Genomic DNA, 17,151 nt, shown 5'->3' with positions numbered 1-17,151 from the left:
AGAAGGACCATTTCATCGGGCATGCCCTTCCAGCATCCACATGTCTGGGTGTAGATTCAAAGTGCCATTGCACAAAGAACATTGAATCATTATAAAAGGCCTCAGAATAAAAACCACCCAGAAAGCAACACTGAGGGGAGTCATAAGGCTACTGCAGGAGTACAATGAGAAAAATATTTTTCTTCAGAGGGCTGAGAGAGGAGATTAAATGCACTTGAGCAGATGAGGGAAGGTATTTAGACAGCAAAGGCGGTGAATTTTCTGGTGGGTGCAAAGCAAGTTTGTGGGGGACAAAGCAGCTGCAAGCAGAACAGGAGGGGAAAAGGACAAAGATCATGCAGAGAGGGCAAGGCCACAAAGTGTGTCTGTGGGAAATGGAGGAGGAAGGACAAAGCAAGCATCTATGGAGTTACACTGAGACTGCTACTCCCCTGAGGCTCGGGAGAGGCTGGAGACACTGAGGATGCAAGGGCTCACCTGAAGACTGAGTTGTGCCAGGAGCTGGCCCCACACGCCGATGTCCTGTAGGTTCCACCATGGTGAGCATGCAGAGTTGCTCTCTCTCGAGGTGGATGCCAAGGCCTGTGACATGACCCAGACAAGTCACACTGGAGGCTCCAGCTCCACCCTGGCCACAGAGGGATGAAAGGATGAAACACTCAAACAGGAGCCTTTCACAGTCAAACAAGAGGAGCCGAGGGAAACCACAACTTTCAAGAAAGCCCAGCTGCTCCTCTCCAGCCCAGCGGCCAAGGTGGATACCTACCCCAGGGCATGTGGACCCAGCCAGCGTCTTAGCTGTGGTAACATGCAGGGAACACATATGCAAGCCCCAGACATCAGCTGCAGGACTCTGCTAATTGGGAAAGTCTGTCTGAGTGTCTGGCCACTATTTGGCAGACACGGCAGCTCTGACAAAATAATAAATGTGGTACAGTGCAGCCTCCAGGCATTCTTTGTGGGGTCTGTCACATGAAAGTGGCATGAAAGGAGACGAGGTGATGCAAGACACATGGAGGTCAGCTTTGGAGACTCTCCGATTACCTTCTGGGTAGTTACTACTAAGGGGAGTTTGTGGTCCCCCTCTGCTTATATACTCTCTCATTTAAACTCTCCTTTTATAAACAGATAATTCTTCCCATCCAAAGTGAAGATGCTTCAGTCCTGCTTGTCCAAGGCAGTTACGTTGTTGGAAAGTGTCTCTCCAGGAAGACCAACCCATTTCTAAAGACTGTGAAGAGAAGCCAGAGACATGATAAAAGGACAAAAAAAATGCATACAGAAAAGATAACTGGTCTTTGTGCATTAGCAGCATTTGAGGAACTCCTGTCTTCTTACTGACCTGCCTTCAAATCAAGATAAACAGAAGGATGCTGAAGTGCAAGTGTTATGGAGAAGTATTACCAAACATGTTCAGCGCAGGTCCAAGTACCTGAAGAAGAAACGCAGTTCAGGAGCAGTTCCCACAGCCTGCCTGTTTCTGGGTGCACTATATTCATACAGCAGCAGGACAACAAGTGAAGCCAGTAACTTGCCAGCAAGGAGGTTACCAGGGCTTCTTTTCTTACACCATCAGAAGTGTGAGTGCATTGAACATGACTGCATCCAGCACTGTTCTTCTCTGCTTGAAACTCCACAGCATATTGGTGTTTGTGCCAACACTCTTCAATAAGAAGAAAACATACCTTTCCCAATGGACCATGCAGAGTTGGAGAAAGCACAAAGGAACACGTGGTTTTCAGTCTACCAACAGAGCAAAGTCCTCCAACAGCAGTACTCTGGGTGATGCCTGGGGCTGATGCCAGGGTAAGGTGATCCATATTGAGATTTTTGGAAAGAAATGTCCTTCCAGAGAAAGCAGGGTCCTGCCAGCTTGCTGCAAAGGACCAAGAGGCAGCTAAGGCTGCCGTGTATAGCAGGACTTGCAAGAGACTGAAGGAAACAGGTGGAGTTGGTGGAGGCAGAACTGAGCTCCAAGCAGCTGGGGAGAGATTGTACTTTCTTCCTGGTACTTTTATGTCAGAGCACCAGAGCCATCTGACCCCACCTGCCTTTAATGATCTTGGCTGAGGTGTCTTAAATAAAAAGACAACCGAGATCACAGGGAAGGACAATGGCTTCAAATCATTTGGTTTCATGGTTAGAAGGTGGGGATTAGGAATAAGAGAAAAACAGCAAACTGCTACATGCAAAATAGGCAAACTAAGTATATAAGCCTACTGGATTTATAGAAGAGATATTGGCACATACCAGGAAAACTTCAAGCCAAATGTATGACAGCATTCCTTACACCCCTCCCACCCATTGCCATATCCCAGCTTAATGTAAAGCCTTTTGGCTTCCAAAGGCTTATAGCTATGTTTTATTGTTTAAACAGGTCAACAATTGCAATCATATGTTGACTCCAGGCAATACACAAACACGATGATGTGTTAATATACAGCAACACTTGGATGGAGTTTCTACAATTTTGCTGCTGTTAACAGTCATATCTATGATGGCAGCTGGGCTGGTATCTCCTCTGAAGACTAGGAAGCCTATCAGTGTTGTGCCATCACCAAGAAGCCAGCGTGAGATCAGTAAATGAGCTCTATTTTTAATATAAATATAAACTCCATTCCTGGAAATCATTTTAGGAGGCGGACTCTCACATCAGCCATACTTCGTTTTGTTTTTAAGGCTGCTTTAGAAAGGTGCTGCTCCTATCTCCAAGAAGTGTCCTTTTATCAAGTATGGAATATGGATACCGGTGATGGCATCTTTGTACAACAGGATGGGAGAGGATCCTACAGGTTATCTGTGTGCAGCTGTCTGCAAAAAACATCTTCACCATGCTGAGGGGGGAGTTAAATAGTACAAAGATTCTGGCTAGTGCCTACAACAAAGACATCCAAAACACTTGGCACTGAAGTAATTCTGTTTATTTCACACCAGGGAAGTGTGCAGCTAGGTTATGTAGATACCTTTCCAATGGATGGGACAGTTTTGCTCCAGTATAAATTTCCACATGCTCAGCAGTCTTCATTATCAGGTTGCGCCTGTGGAGCAGCCACCATTAAACATACAGCAAGCTGCCACTTATCTCAGCTCCGACATACATTGAAAGCAACCTTTCTCAAAAGCACTTGCAAAATGTCGTGTCCCCCCGCCCCCACCATGCTTTAGTTTCCCTGCAGCCTGCTCAGGCATACACAGCAATACCCCAAACGGAGCCTGGCTCACTTTTTCCAGACAGGCATTTTCTACTGTTGTGTCACTGACCACAGGCCTTGCAAGGCATTAATCAGGTATTAACATTCCCTGTGATTTATTTTGCAATGCGACCGGGACAAGACCCATAATTTCTTGATTAGTTAGCACACTGGGAACTCTGAGATGCCAGAATTTTACTGACAAATGACCTTTTACACCTACCACAGCTATCAAACAGATGGCCTATACTTAACCGAATCCTAGTCTCAGTCCAGTATTAGACAGATACATAATGTACTACGTAGAGCTTCACTCCTTTCTTTTAATTTTCATGTTAGCTATTTGGTTTGCTTTGTTTTTTTTTTCAAGTTCAGAAACCTTATTAAAGTTGTTATGGAAAAAATAAATTTATTATTCAACATACTCAATTTTTTCAAAATGGAACGATCCTCTCTTCTTTTTTTTTGTTTTCATTTACAACTGGTTCCATTCAGTTTGACTGTTTTTATCTTTTCTATTTATAACCAGCACCAAAAAGAAAATTACCATGGATACAGTACATATGCAAATTAGCTAATGGAAAAATATATACATTTCACTCTGTAATGAAAAACTTAAATGATATTATTGCCATGGAGAATATATCCCTGTATTATAATAAAATATCAAGCAATAATCGACTGCTAAGATTCTTTTCCACCAACAAAAAATAGCACCATACATGAGATAGTGAGAATCTACACTCAATAACGCAATTGTGCAACTAGAAATGTACAGTACTTTAGTAACAGTACAGAGTATTGTTTACAATATGGAAATACCACCACTGTAATCAAAAGAGCGTCAATCTCTTACGAACAACTAAAAAAAGTATTGTCATAGATACACTGAAACAAACAGCTTGCTTTTCACCAGTATGTAGTAACTGAGGGCAGAGCATAGCTGTAAATTCATAGTAAAGCTCCTATAAAATGATACAAAACAGAAGTGCAGGAGTATTGAGCAGAGTTAAACTTTTTTATTATTATTATTTTTCTGGCTATTATAAAATGGGAAGGTTGTCACCATATGAAGTAAGAGAATGTAATAAAATGGAGCTGTGTTGTGCCATCAGTTTTTAATTAATGTTGGTTTCTGATTATTAAAAAAAAAAGGTTGATGCACGCTATTCTGTGGGCTGTGGGAGCAAGTGAGGTGTTTTTTTCAGTGCTCAGACATTCGAAAGAATTCCTTGTAAATTCATGTTTCCTTATGTAGAACCCAGAAATTGGACCCAAGCATCCTTTGAAGTCCAGGACCTAGCATACTGGGAGAGGCCACAGGTCTAACTAGCCTAGTATCCTGTTCTGGACAGGGGCCAGTAGTGAATTATTAGTGAAAAACATAAGAATTAAAATCCTTCCTCTCCTATGCACCTTTCTAGGAGCCCACCTTTTGCCTAGAGAGGATGACAGATCAGCACTGGAAGGAAAAATGACCCCTGCTAATTAAAAGCACCTTTGATTCCCATTCATAATAAATGCACATGCTATTCTTCCAAGATAACAGAGAAGCCCGATGGCAAATTCTTCAACAGCCCAACAGGACTGTTGGTAATGCCAAAAATGATCATCAAGGGGGTGGTGTTCATTGGGCCAGGCCACTTCATGTGCTAATGTTGTCCATTAAAAGAAAAATGGGAAACTCCAAACCAAGTGAAGGATGTAAGGGGACCTATCTCAACCAAACTGCTGTAGGTGGCTGTGGTGGTAGGGAGGCAGCAAGGACGCTCACAGCCCTGATGTACAGGCAGAGATGTGTTACTGCAGGGTATGATAGCAGGCAAGGGGGGAAACTACCACTGTGAATTACCAATATAAATCAGGTCCTCTGGGCTTTGTCTGATCTCTTGGAACTTTCTCATTAGCAGTTCATCTACCTATTAATTTGCCTAACTGAACATCACTGTGGTATTGCCTAAATCTTCCCTGTCGCCCCTGCCAGCAACATTTTCCATTGATTACTTGCTAAATAGTTACAGAACATCAGCGTTTGGGCTACAGGGTGGGGATAACAGAAGGAGGTCTGATCCTGACTTTAAGATGCCAAAAGAACACCCAGTATAACAAAAAACAAGTTGGAATCATTTCCCTGATAGAGAAAATCATCTGAGGCATTGGAAAGCAGATCTGTTTGAGACAGGCACTTGAGAAAAAATTGTGTGCAAATGTGCCATTGTGCATACAGGCCAGCTCTTGTGTGCACATACGCTCATTTGCACTAATAAGCACAGATGAGAATGTGAAGCCCACACAGTATTAGTCTGCTGATGAACATTAGCTCCTTGTGCTTGTAAAACTTAGCCCCTAATAAAATAACCAATGAGTTATTCCAGTGAGGTCCTGGATACTGAAAGGATTGTAATAAGGAAGAAAAAAGTTGGTTTAAAGATTTGTTAGGTACTAAGAGTCTTTATCCCTCCTTGCATTCAAAAAAATGAGACAACAGCAACAAAGACAACTTGAGGACAGGTGTGAGCTGGAAATTCAGACTGGCCCAGGGGCTGGGGGTAGTAGCTGGGCTTAGTTCTGCACTCATCTCCAAAGAATAAAACAGTAACACGCAGTTCTAGAGCGAGTACAAAGCTGTAATTCATCCAAACGGCTCTGTTCATATCATGAAGAGTGGGCTGTAATTTAACTACTGCACAACTGACCTTGGACCCTGGCAAGGGAAATGATACATGTTGGAGCAATATATGATAGGGAGACATTGATCTGTAGGACTAACGGAGGGGACAAACTCTGCCCTGGGTAGAGCTCCTGTTTCAAGTCTCACATCTCAGAGAGGAGTTTGGTTTAAAGTGCAGAGACATGGAAGAGAGTATCATATATGCAGCACTTGCTAAGTGCTCTGATAGCACCAATATGATAGCACCAAACCTGATAGCACCACAAAAGTAAGACAGGAAGCATTAAAATACAGTGAGCAAAATCCTAACCCTTACTGAAGGCAATGGAAGTCTTAGCCTTAGGGCTTCAACAAGCTCAAGATTACACTTTGAATGTCTTGGATCCCTGACTACTTTTGACTCAAAAGGCTACATAACCTCAGATGTATACAAGAGCCAAGTGATAGGAAACACCTCTTCTGCTCTCCACTCCATCCTTCACACAAAGGTTGTTCCAAATCCTGTTTCTGTACCAACCCTATCCAGTTTCACGGTCCTCTTAAAAAAAACCAACATTCAGTCTCATTATCTGATTGACTTGTAAAAACTGGAGAGAGATTAGGCCAAGCAATCCCTCAGTGAGCTCTACTGGATGAAATGATTTCTGGCTTCTCCCATCTCATGTAAATGGTTCTTGCTTAAAAATAACTATCTACTGCTGTTAGTAAGCTTCCATTTCATTAAGCTCAGAGAAAAATTAAGTTTCATAAAAGAAACAATATTATTCTGGGGAAAAGGGAGAGAGGATTGTTTTTTAAAATTAGAAAGAAGAGCAGTCCCTATTAGTTGCTCTAAAAAAATATGACTTGGAATGTTGGATATAATTGTACTGAGTTTTCTGCAGGAATTTCAGAGATGTCCATCCTCTGCTATCAGTTTTCATAAGCTTTTACAGCAAATCCTCTCTTTAAATTAAGCCTTTCATTTATGTGTGTCCCTCCAAGCCCACTCCACAATGGGATAACTGTTGGGAATTGAAAACATCAGATGAAAGCCAAGATTAAAAGATTAAGTAATGTCTCTACCTTTGCTGAATTATTTTGCCAGAGGCCTTCCTTCATGGAGGTACCCATAGCCTTAGTCAATGTAATCACTTTGCAACTCTTGTCCTTTTCTTTAATGGTAGCAAGCCATCCAGTGGCTGGTGATTTAATATATTAAAGTAAAAAGTATTAATGAAAAATGTAAGGATGTCAAAATACGATAAAATGATTGGCTCCTTGAGATGACTCTTTCTGTTTGTTTTTTTAAGGTGGATGAGTGGATTACTTTGGTATCCAGTCTGCAGAATTAGTTTCAAGTCTTATTAGGTATGCTTTGGAATCCACCACATTGTAGCAACTCATGAAGTTCCAGTACTCAGACCTACTAGTCCGTGATTTACATACAAATAGCTGTAATACTCTAAGAAGTAGCACAGGTTCATTAACTCTTCTGCTGCATCTTGTTTGCATAAAAGTCTCTGCAAGTCTGGCAACAGCGCTGATACCACCGCATGTCTTGGCACAGATTCTTCTCCCGGATCACCCTGCAGTACACTGTCCACTGGTCGCCTGTGCACTTGTACGTGAGAGCAGCTTTGGACAAGAAAAGAAAGGAGAAACTAGCAGATTAGCCAGAGAACAGCATTGCAGGTGTGATCAAAATCACTGCATATGAGGGAAGAAAGGGCCGATCTTGCTGTTAGCACTGGAGATCAGATGATGATCTTTCTACCAAAATATCAGGCTCTTAGAAATGCTCACTGCAAGGGTGCAGCTGGACATGACTGGGGAGCGCAAGCCTCCTCACATTGTACCTATTTTGTCTCAGTGACAAATAGGCCTAGATGAACAAAATGCCTAAAGCATTGGCCTAGATTTAAGTCCATGAACACGGCACAGCAGTCAATGGGAAGCTGTGTGCTCCCAGGGAGAGTGCTTTGCTAAGGCACATTTTCAGCAGTGGCCATCATCCTCTTGGTGGAAAACATTTTTACAGAGGAGCACAATCAAACCCAATTTGATGGATGTAAAGATAAATTAATAGGAAGTAAAAAATAATACTTCTTAGTGTAGTAAAAACAGTAGGACAACAATTAACTATTAGGGGGGGTGGACAGCAGAAGCTCCCTCAGACTGACAAAAGGTTTGTACAGGGGGGAAAGACACTGTTGCTGAATCTGTTGACAATATCATTAAAGGGTCATATGTGCTTTTATAAAAAAGTAATGGTAGCAAAACTGTACACTGGATAAAAATGCACACGTATAGTGAGTGCTTTTTACGGTATGTGATTTATAAATTGTATGTAGCATTCTTACAAATTCTGTGATGACTGGAAAATCTTCTAAACAAATATTGTGGCCTCTAAGCTTGGGAAAAAATGGTCTGATTAAAGAACATTAAAAGGTGCTGACCCAGCAGCATCTTGAGTCCCTTGTTCCTCATCTCTGCTGGATGAAACCAGGAAAGGGTCTTATCCTGTATTTAGCTGTGAGTCTCAGTGCCAAGCACCAGAAAACAATGGCAGCAAAACTGGTAGGAATGTTTCACTGAAGCTTTGTTCAGTTGGACAAGAAGCAAAAGTTTGACAGAATCTGACGAAATGAAGTTGCGCTGTCCCAGAAAAAAAAAGGAACATGAAGCCAATTTAAAAAAAACCTTATTGTGAGAAAAAAATAGAGTGGAAGTCACCATCCTAGACAGTGGGAGGGTAGAGCTATTTCTGAGTCTGCCAGCAGTGGAGGGGCTTTTTGAGAGGGTTAGATCTGCAGCACTCCCCACTAGCTATGGTTCCAACCAGGCATAGAAAACATGATGTAGCTGAACAAATTACACATCTTGCAAGAACACCTGAGATAGACCTTATAAATCTGAGATAAGAGACTTTATATAATAGAAAGACACTGAGCCACAAACAAAGCTAGGAGTGTAATATTTTAGAGGTCCAAGGTCCCTCATACGTTGTGAAGTAAGACAGAAAGCATGTTGAGGAAGTGATGTGGGTCAGGTGTCTGAGGGACAGAAAAAACCCCCTCCGAATGTGTCTCCACTGAGGGACACTGGACACAGATGTAAAAGTCAGGTGAGGTGAATTCCACACTTAGATACTTCTGAAAATGTTACCTGGGATGAAAAACATTCTGGAGTGGGGATAAGGCAGCATGGGTTTTGTAGACTACTGAAATTTTTTTTCTGTATAATTTCTTTTGGTGAGATTTCCATTTCAGAAAACAGAAAATCTTGTTTAAAGATAATTGAATGCGAATTGTGTATAAGTAGGAAGAGCAAAACACTCAATGACATATCTTTCTGCTAATATCAAATATCATTGTTTCTGGCCCTGGTGATTCCAAGCCCGGTTGAGAAACAAAAGCATCCCAAATTACTTGCAGATTACTTTCAGCAGGAACTTGAGCCGCCTCAGTCTTCTAAACACGTGACTTTTTTATTGCTTTGTCCTAAAATGTGAATTAGGATGGATTTCTTGTCTCATCAGTGTATCAAGGGCTTACTTTTCAAATGAAATGTTTTCCTTTCACTATGCTCTTAGTGCTAAAATATCTGGGAAGTACTCTCATATGTTCTTAAACAAAAGAGGTTAGAAGCTCCTCAGTATGTCTGCATTTGCAAGGATAAAATTTCCAATATTCTTTTAAACATCTGTTAAACTTTTGGGAAACACATTTCAGTTCAGAAGCTTCAAGTCCAGTCCTAGTTTAAGTGTTATTTAATACTGGACAATGCTATTAGAAAATGGTTCTCTATTACTTAGCAGCTCTGCCTTTTCACATGTATTAGAGGCTTCTTAGCCTACAAGACTAGCTCTGCTGAGAGGGTGGAGGCTGTTCTTTCTGGTAAGCTCTTAGCAGCATTGTTTACAACCCAGCCTCTTGTACTGAGGCACGGATGAGGCTGTGTCAGTATAGCTGATGGCTCAGTTTAACTTCATCTTACTAGTGACGATGTGTGAAATGCAAAGAAACCAGCTTGGTTCTTGGAGCTGTGGCTGAACACACAGGGCTGAAGTTTGGAAAAATATACTTTTATCCCCTTATAAACAGAGCAAATATGACATGGAAAATCATGGATTCCCACAATTTTGTATTAACAGAAGCATTCTTAACTAGAGACATTTCTTACATACAGTGTTAAGGTGTTTTGGGAGACAGATGGCTTATCACCATATTCTCATTTCAGCAAGGTACACAGGAGATGCAGGTGGGGTGAGAAGGACAGTGGCAGAAAATCAAAGGGTTCATGGAAAGAAGCTGGATGCTCTCTTGCCTCACTGGGCAAATCAATTCATCAAACCACATCCCCATGGCAGCAAATGAAAAGGAAAAAAACCCCTGTGATGCTCTACTTTTCAAGGTCATGTACTTTTCTTGGGGCATGGATGAATAAATTATCATACTTTACACTCACTGTAGCAAAAGCGGGGTGTTGAAGGTGTTTGTGATGGAGAAAGATATGCCTGTCAGCTCCCCCACCTCTGTGTCAGTCAATTACCCACCATTTGTGTGCTCCTGTTGGTCTCTCAGGTCTATCCACTGCTGAGCACTCCAGCTTAGGCAAAGCCTGAGGCAGGGATCAATGGATAAGAGAGGACCTATCCACACTAGACCTTCAGTCTAGAGCCTGACTGGGGGGGCCTTCTCCTAATTTCTGGCCCTGGGCAATCCTCTAAAGCCCCACTTTTATCACGCTGGGCACACTGGGACCCTGGGCTTTGTCTGGTCCTTCACAGATGGCATCTTTCCCCCAACACCTCTTCACTTACCAAGTCTGGGCGAGGTAATTGTGTTGACGTTTATCTTCTCATTGCAGACCTCTTGGTGGCACTGCCTGTAGGCTGCTGGCTTGGACAGGACAGGGCACTCATTGCCATGGCGCCCGGTGACTTTGTGCATACACTGGACCACGCGTGACTGGAGGCCTTTCCCACAGGTTGAGGAGCACTGGAGAAGAGAAGGCAGTGAGATATGGTCCAAGCAGAGTGGCTTCCAAATCGCATACACACATACACCAGAAAAATCACTGCCAGAGCTGAAGTGTGCAGCATACTGGCAGCTCACTATGGTGCTATGGACTCAACAACAGGGTCATTGTGTCAGCGAGGGACCCTTCATACAGCTGTTGCATTTGTACATGACGATTTTGCAGCTTCAGGGAGTACTATGAGCAGAGGAACTGTCCTGGCACAGGGAAGGAAGCTGTTGTCTTTCTGTCTGAACTTGCTCCGAGTCCATCTACGCTGACTGCCCCTGTGGATGCCCATGACATTCAAGCAGGCAGAGATGCAATTCCTTCCACCAGCCACAAAGAGGCAAAGTTGGAAAACGTATACTGCTTAATTATGGACGAGCAGCTTCCACCTCCCTCTCCATGAGGGACCCAGTAGTACTGGTTGTCTTGGTTTAAAGGCCCTCTCCAAGACTTGGATGGCCTAACAAGGCTTCCTCCACAGACAAGATGACCACTGCCAGGCACTGATATAAGATAAAACCAAGGATTACAGCAGAGGCAGGCAGCTCCTACTGCATGCCCAGGCTTCTAGAGAAGCTCTGTTCCAGTATACGAGAGAACACATCAGGTATTCAAGTATTCACTCTCATCTATCCCTGCTAACTGTCTGGCACTTGTCTGTCCTCCTGGGAGCAATTGCAAATTGTACTCCACGAGTTTTGGCTTCTATTAGCCAGGAGGCCCAGCCTGTTTATACGCTCTCTTTGTTGTCATACAGTTGGAGTCCCTACCCCTCCCTCCCTCTTCCTCTGGCCCAGTCACTTGTGATTTACAATGTCCTACTTGCACGCTGTTCAATTTTAATAAAGCAAACACAGTGAGCACAGTGAGGTGCACCAGCTGGAGTTAATAAAAGAACCTTGTATTTAAAATAAAGAAACAATGGGTTGCAGGACTTTGGTAACATTCCTACTTCTGCTAAAGCCACACACAAGCAAACGATGGGGGAGAGGAGGAGGTGGGGGAAAACTCAGGAGATATAATTAGGATGATGTCAAAAAGATCATGTTTTCTGTCCTCTGCTGTTTCTGAACAAAGTCAGTGCAATGGAGCTCTCTCCCTCAAAAACACTATCGCCTCAGAGTGTTACTTCTTAGAAACAGCATGCCAATCATTGAAGAAGCTCAAAAGATGAGCACCATTGGGCTGGACTGAAGTCCAAATATGAAGGATATCTATGCAGTGTGGATGCTTGTAAGGCTAGGACGTAGGGGCAAAAGAACATATGGAATATATGTAGGCCTCCACCTCCCCCATCTATGGGGGAGAGCAGAGCAAAGCTGTGGTCATTTTGTTCTGGAAGTATCACAAGAAACCCCTGCTGCTTCTCAAAGACCATCTGATACAAGAAGTATAGCTTTGTTCTGGGTAGAGCACAGGGAGCTTTTCCTTCCCATGTGGATCACTAAAAGGCCTGAGAAAAAATGGCCTCAGATGAACAGGATCACGTAAAATAGGTCTGATGTAGTCCTGCTTCAGACAATCCAGTGCAGAAATACGTTTACACAATGTGAACAATTTATTTCTGGGTAGGAGGACTTGTAGGATCAGTGAAGCCTGTTGTCAAAAATAACATAGACTGTTTATCTAATTTTCTTCTTTAGTCACTCACATTAATGACTTTATTAAACAGGTTTCTTGTATTTGGTGTACTTACTGAATTTGTATTTGCTTTTCTCTTAATTTTCCCCCTATATTTCACCTGCTCTTTATTCCTATTAGCCTATTTATTCCTAGTGCCTTTCTCTAGGACTGAATTTCTCCATTCAGAACAATCTCTGGCTCAGATCCCTTCTGTACTTTGCCATTAAGCCATCCTGGTGTGCAGCTTACCTCTGTGTTTCCAGCTATGCAGCCCCCTCCACGACCTGATTATTGTATTCTGAAGGTAGCAGTTGTACTATATTAAAATTGTACATATATTTTGGAACTTCTTTTTTTTTTTTTTATAATAAATAATTGTTGGGGTTTTTTCCCTTTACATCCTTCTTATTTCAATTTAGGGTCAACACACTAGTTTACGACAGATTTGTTTGCACTTAGATTTTCAAAGGTTGAATTTACATCAAAATTTGGTCACTGCCTATTAATACCTCAACCATGGTTATGGTATTTAGGATGATGCTGAATGAGCCCTTCCTTTGTATGCCCTACAGTGAGCTCTTCCAAAAAGCAATCATTTAAGTCCTTTATTTAAACCCCCTTCATAACTTGAGCTTCTGCAGTGAGATCTAGGTATTACATTAGTCTTTGGTGTCCCTCTGCTCTTCCCCAGCACTGTGTGCCTTCAGTGATTTCTACCAGTCTGGAGGCCAGTCAGGCATGGCCATTACATTTGGATTTAAAGTTAACAATTTTTATCCTGATAAATGCAACTATTAGGCCCTTCCACTTCACTAGTCATATGCAACCTCTAATCCTCAGGATTTCAATGGCACTTTCAGTCTTCAGAGTGCTTTACTAATCTTAATCCTCACAAAATCCTTTGCAAGGGGAGTGAATTGTACATCCATTTTACAAACAGAATAGCTGTTACCACTCAGGCATAAAATAACTCATCCAGGCCATGGGGTTCCTTCACATGATTGTAACATAGTGAGTCTGAAACCTCTGTCTCTGGCTTTTAGGCGCTCCCTGTGCTTATGAATGCTCTTAACGGAGGGGGGAAGGGGGAGTGGGGGGCGCAGAAAGAAAGAAAGAAAAAAGCATTTTTCTCATAAGGTGAATAAGGTTTTCAGATACCAACATACAAACACTCACCTACCTTTGTCTGTGTTCCTGTCTCTGCATTTGTTAACCAGCAAGGAGGGCAAGCAATGAAACTTTTTCCACAGACACTGCCAACTCCAATCCTTAGACAAATAACAGCAGAGTTTTTGCCCGAAGCAGTTTTATTCCTTCTCCTGGGAGACTGGGATCATCACCTATGCTATGCAATTAGTTTTTCACAGCCAGGAAGACAGATTTTAACATCTTTCTTGAACTCTTTTGGGCTTGGCAGCTAAAGGAAGGTTGGACATCTGGCTTATTTTAAGACGAAATTTTCAACTCTGTACTTGGATAGTCTCTTTCCTAGGAATTTCAATAGGAAATAGGAATAGATACAAAATACATACAAAGGGGGAATTGTTACTCATGCTGCACTATGAAAAGAGGACATCATTAAAAGAGGCATAAAAATCAAATTCCAACTGAACAGCAAATTCCCATAAATACCTTCCCTCCTACTCTGGACAGCTAAATGCACTGCTACAGTCTCTCTGTTCCCAAATACTTATAGAGCAAGTGAGCATATCCACAGAACAGTTTTCAGGGCTAGATTCACTCTGTGCCCTCTGATACAGGATGCTCAGACTTGGACACAGGTCATGAGGAGTCTGAGTAAGGAAAGGTGCTGTGGCCTTCTGCAAACAGAAGAATTTCCAGGCAGCCAACAGCTGCCAGAGAGAGCATCTCGCTTGTGGCAGTGTGTGCCCTGGGCTGCAGGGGTAAAAGTAGCATTACAGCCCAGCACTTGATCCAGCTTCTGTAGAGCTGGTACAGTCCCACTGTGCAGAACGCTGGGAGGCTCCAGCGCTGCACAGTCTAACTGCGCTGATCATATTTAAAATGCGGTTGATTGGACACTGGACTTTTTGGGCAAATATTGAGTTCTAACACTGGTAGTAACAAATATACTGTCAAAATTGGAAAAGCCTTTACAAGTGTTGGTGTAACTCTCAAGAAACACAAATGTTTTGATGTATGATGGAGTAAAGTGATCTGTGAATGTGGAGGACTGGTTTTGGAACCTGGTTCGGAGGTGTATCGATCTCTGCCTGCCACCTGAGCTACTATGCAAGTACTGAGAGAAAACCCACAAGCAACTTGCCTACTCTAGGAAGCTGGGGACTTCGACAAGTGGTTGAATAGAGATGCTGGTGTCAAACAAAGAAGTGTTTTTTTCCTTCCACCAGGCATTGCCAGTGATACCACTATCAGAAAAATGCATATGCAAAATTCATGTAGTTTAACCATAATGCACTAAACTGACAATACAGCCATTGTAAATTGGAAATCCACCCACATGCAAAGATCAAAGGATTGTTCAGCACTGTAAAAAAGAGGGGTTTAATGAACAGTTACAAAAAGCAAACCTAATGAGAGCCCTTGTAACTCCCAGTTCAAACACTGCTTGAGAAGGCAAAAGGAATACAAAAATGCCTCCATTGACATTCTTTGGCAGTAACATGCAAGCCAGTGGGGATATCCAGAAGGAAATAAACTCACAAATTGTCAAGGCAGCAGCTGCATTCATCAGCTTAAAGAAGATTTACTCACTGAAAAACTCCAACCTTAAGACCAAGCTATGATTTTTCAACTGGAATGCTATTTCCACCTTAGGATACTGATACGAAAGCTTGAAATCTACCAAAGGTGCTGACAGATGTCTAATTGCTTTGAAAGCAAATGCCTCAGGAGAATATTAGGTATTAAAATAGAATGAATTTACAGTAAGTGCTGAGATCAGTCAGGGACTTCAACTCCTGATCTGCAAAAGATATCCAGAGAAAGACAGAGGAATAAGAATGAATGAAGCCAGGGCAGGGCTGCTGTTGGGCAGCTGGAGGAATGCATAAGACAGACCAGTCCAGAGAATCCCTGTGTTGAGGCTTAATGGCGACAGAAAAAGGTACAGGTTTACCACTACAGAGGACAGGCTGTGATCTGTTCAGGACTGAATGGGATAATGAAGCATTGCTTATGGCTTAGCTGAGGGCTGCCTACTAGGCAGGGATGCATTCAGACCACACGTCACCTTTAAAAATGTCACTTTTCTAGCCTCTGAGAGATAGATATTTGTCTTTTTTGTAAGAGACTTGTTTTTTCTAGCAGAAAGGTCATAGCATCCCTTCAGCCAATCCTGAACGTACTCCAATATTAGAAGGCTGATCTGTTGGAGGGAGATATAGTTCAAGATGACTGTTATAACTAAGCTGAAGGGAAGATTTTTTTTTTCTTTATTAATCAGACTGCAGTCATCTGATGTTTAAAAATACTGGTTTGTCCCCAATTTGCTGAAAGTTGCCGAAGCCAAGGATAACACTATGGCTAAAGCTCCAATATTCAGAGATAGAGTTGTGCTTTACTGACTTTAGAGTTCAAGTATTTCAAGGCGCTAGGATGGGGTAGGGTGTTTTTCCCCCCAGGGGTCTTATTTCTTGCCTCTATGAAAGTCAGAAAGAAAGCAAGACAAATTCCTATTAATAACATTCTAACACGGCATCAGAGATGAATGACAAATGTCCTGTGATTGCTCCATTCCTGAGACCTTAATAGTATACATGTGTGTGCTCTGAAAGTCAGTGCTCCACACACCCTAACATCAGGCTTTTTATGAGTATCACTAATTTAAACTCTATAGTTATAGCTGAAAAGCAGCATGCAATATGCTTTCATAAACACCAGGTCAACTTTGACCATGGCATCATGCTAAAGAAAGAAATCTCTGTCTTTTCACCGATAAGATCTAATTAGCCCAAAGCAAAATGTAAGCTGTTTTTCAGGCTTCCTTGTTATTTTCTTTTCTTTCTTTCTTTTTTTTTCTTTTTTTCTTCTTTTTGAACCCCAGTCTGTAAAGAGAACATATCTGGTCTTGCTTACAACCATCTTTCATTTGGAAACTTTTGTGAAATGACTGATTTGTTTAATTTAGTCAAGAAAAAATGTATACCCTTCAGTATGGGAAGAAACAATAAATTATAGCAGAAAATGCTCATGGCTGATGTGACAGTATCTTAGAAGGAAAAGAGAGAAGCAATCTTTGCAAACTGCCTACAGCTGTGCTTTCAAACTGCATGACCCTAAGGAACAAGACCTGACCAGTACATCCAGCATGTCTCACTGCATAATTAAGCTTGGCTTTGCTATTCTGAAAAGTTCCATTGTGTACAGAGAGTTCAGAGATTAAGAGCTGAATACATGAATATTCTGGATAGTGACAGTGCCCCTAAGTACTTGTACAATGCAGCCCAGGTGCATGCTAATGAGGAAATGTCATTTAATTCTTTATACCAATCAGGCAGGATTTACTTCTCACAAGCTTTCAAACTGGATTTCAAGAACAGGATCAAGCACAGATGTGAAAAGGTATGGTATTGCCTATAGAGTACCATATTCTAGCACGCCACCTATAGCGCGTGTGCAATGTTTTGACCTGTGGCAGGTACAACGTGGAAATATTCCCTAGCTTATTCCACC

The 17,151-nt window shown here is 42.1% G+C and overlaps 1 protein-coding gene across 1 annotated transcript in view; it reads right to left on the bottom strand.

Annotated features, from left to right (window-relative positions):
- Positions 1-2,868: 2,868 nt before the first annotated feature.
- ADAMTS17 (ADAM metallopeptidase with thrombospondin type 1 motif 17) overlaps positions 2,869-17,151 on the bottom strand; it is a 199,538-nt gene continuing 185,255 nt past the window's right edge. Inside the window, exons 22-23 of the mRNA XM_075044993.1 lie at positions 10,667-10,844; positions 2,869-7,479 (exon numbers count right to left, since the gene is read on the bottom strand). Coding sequence (XP_074901094.1) covers positions 7,328-7,479; positions 10,667-10,844 — 330 coding nt within the window. The 3' untranslated portion in view covers positions 2,869-7,327. The remainder of the gene's footprint in view (positions 7,480-10,666; positions 10,845-17,151) is intronic.

The sequence above is a fragment of the Buteo buteo genome, chromosome 13, assembly GCF_964188355.1.
Source record: "Buteo buteo chromosome 13, bButBut1.hap1.1, whole genome shotgun sequence".
NCBI lineage: Eukaryota > Metazoa > Chordata > Aves > Accipitriformes > Accipitridae > Buteo > Buteo buteo.
The sequence above is the reverse complement of the archived record's forward strand: the minus strand, read 5'-3'. Positions and strand labels throughout refer to the sequence as shown.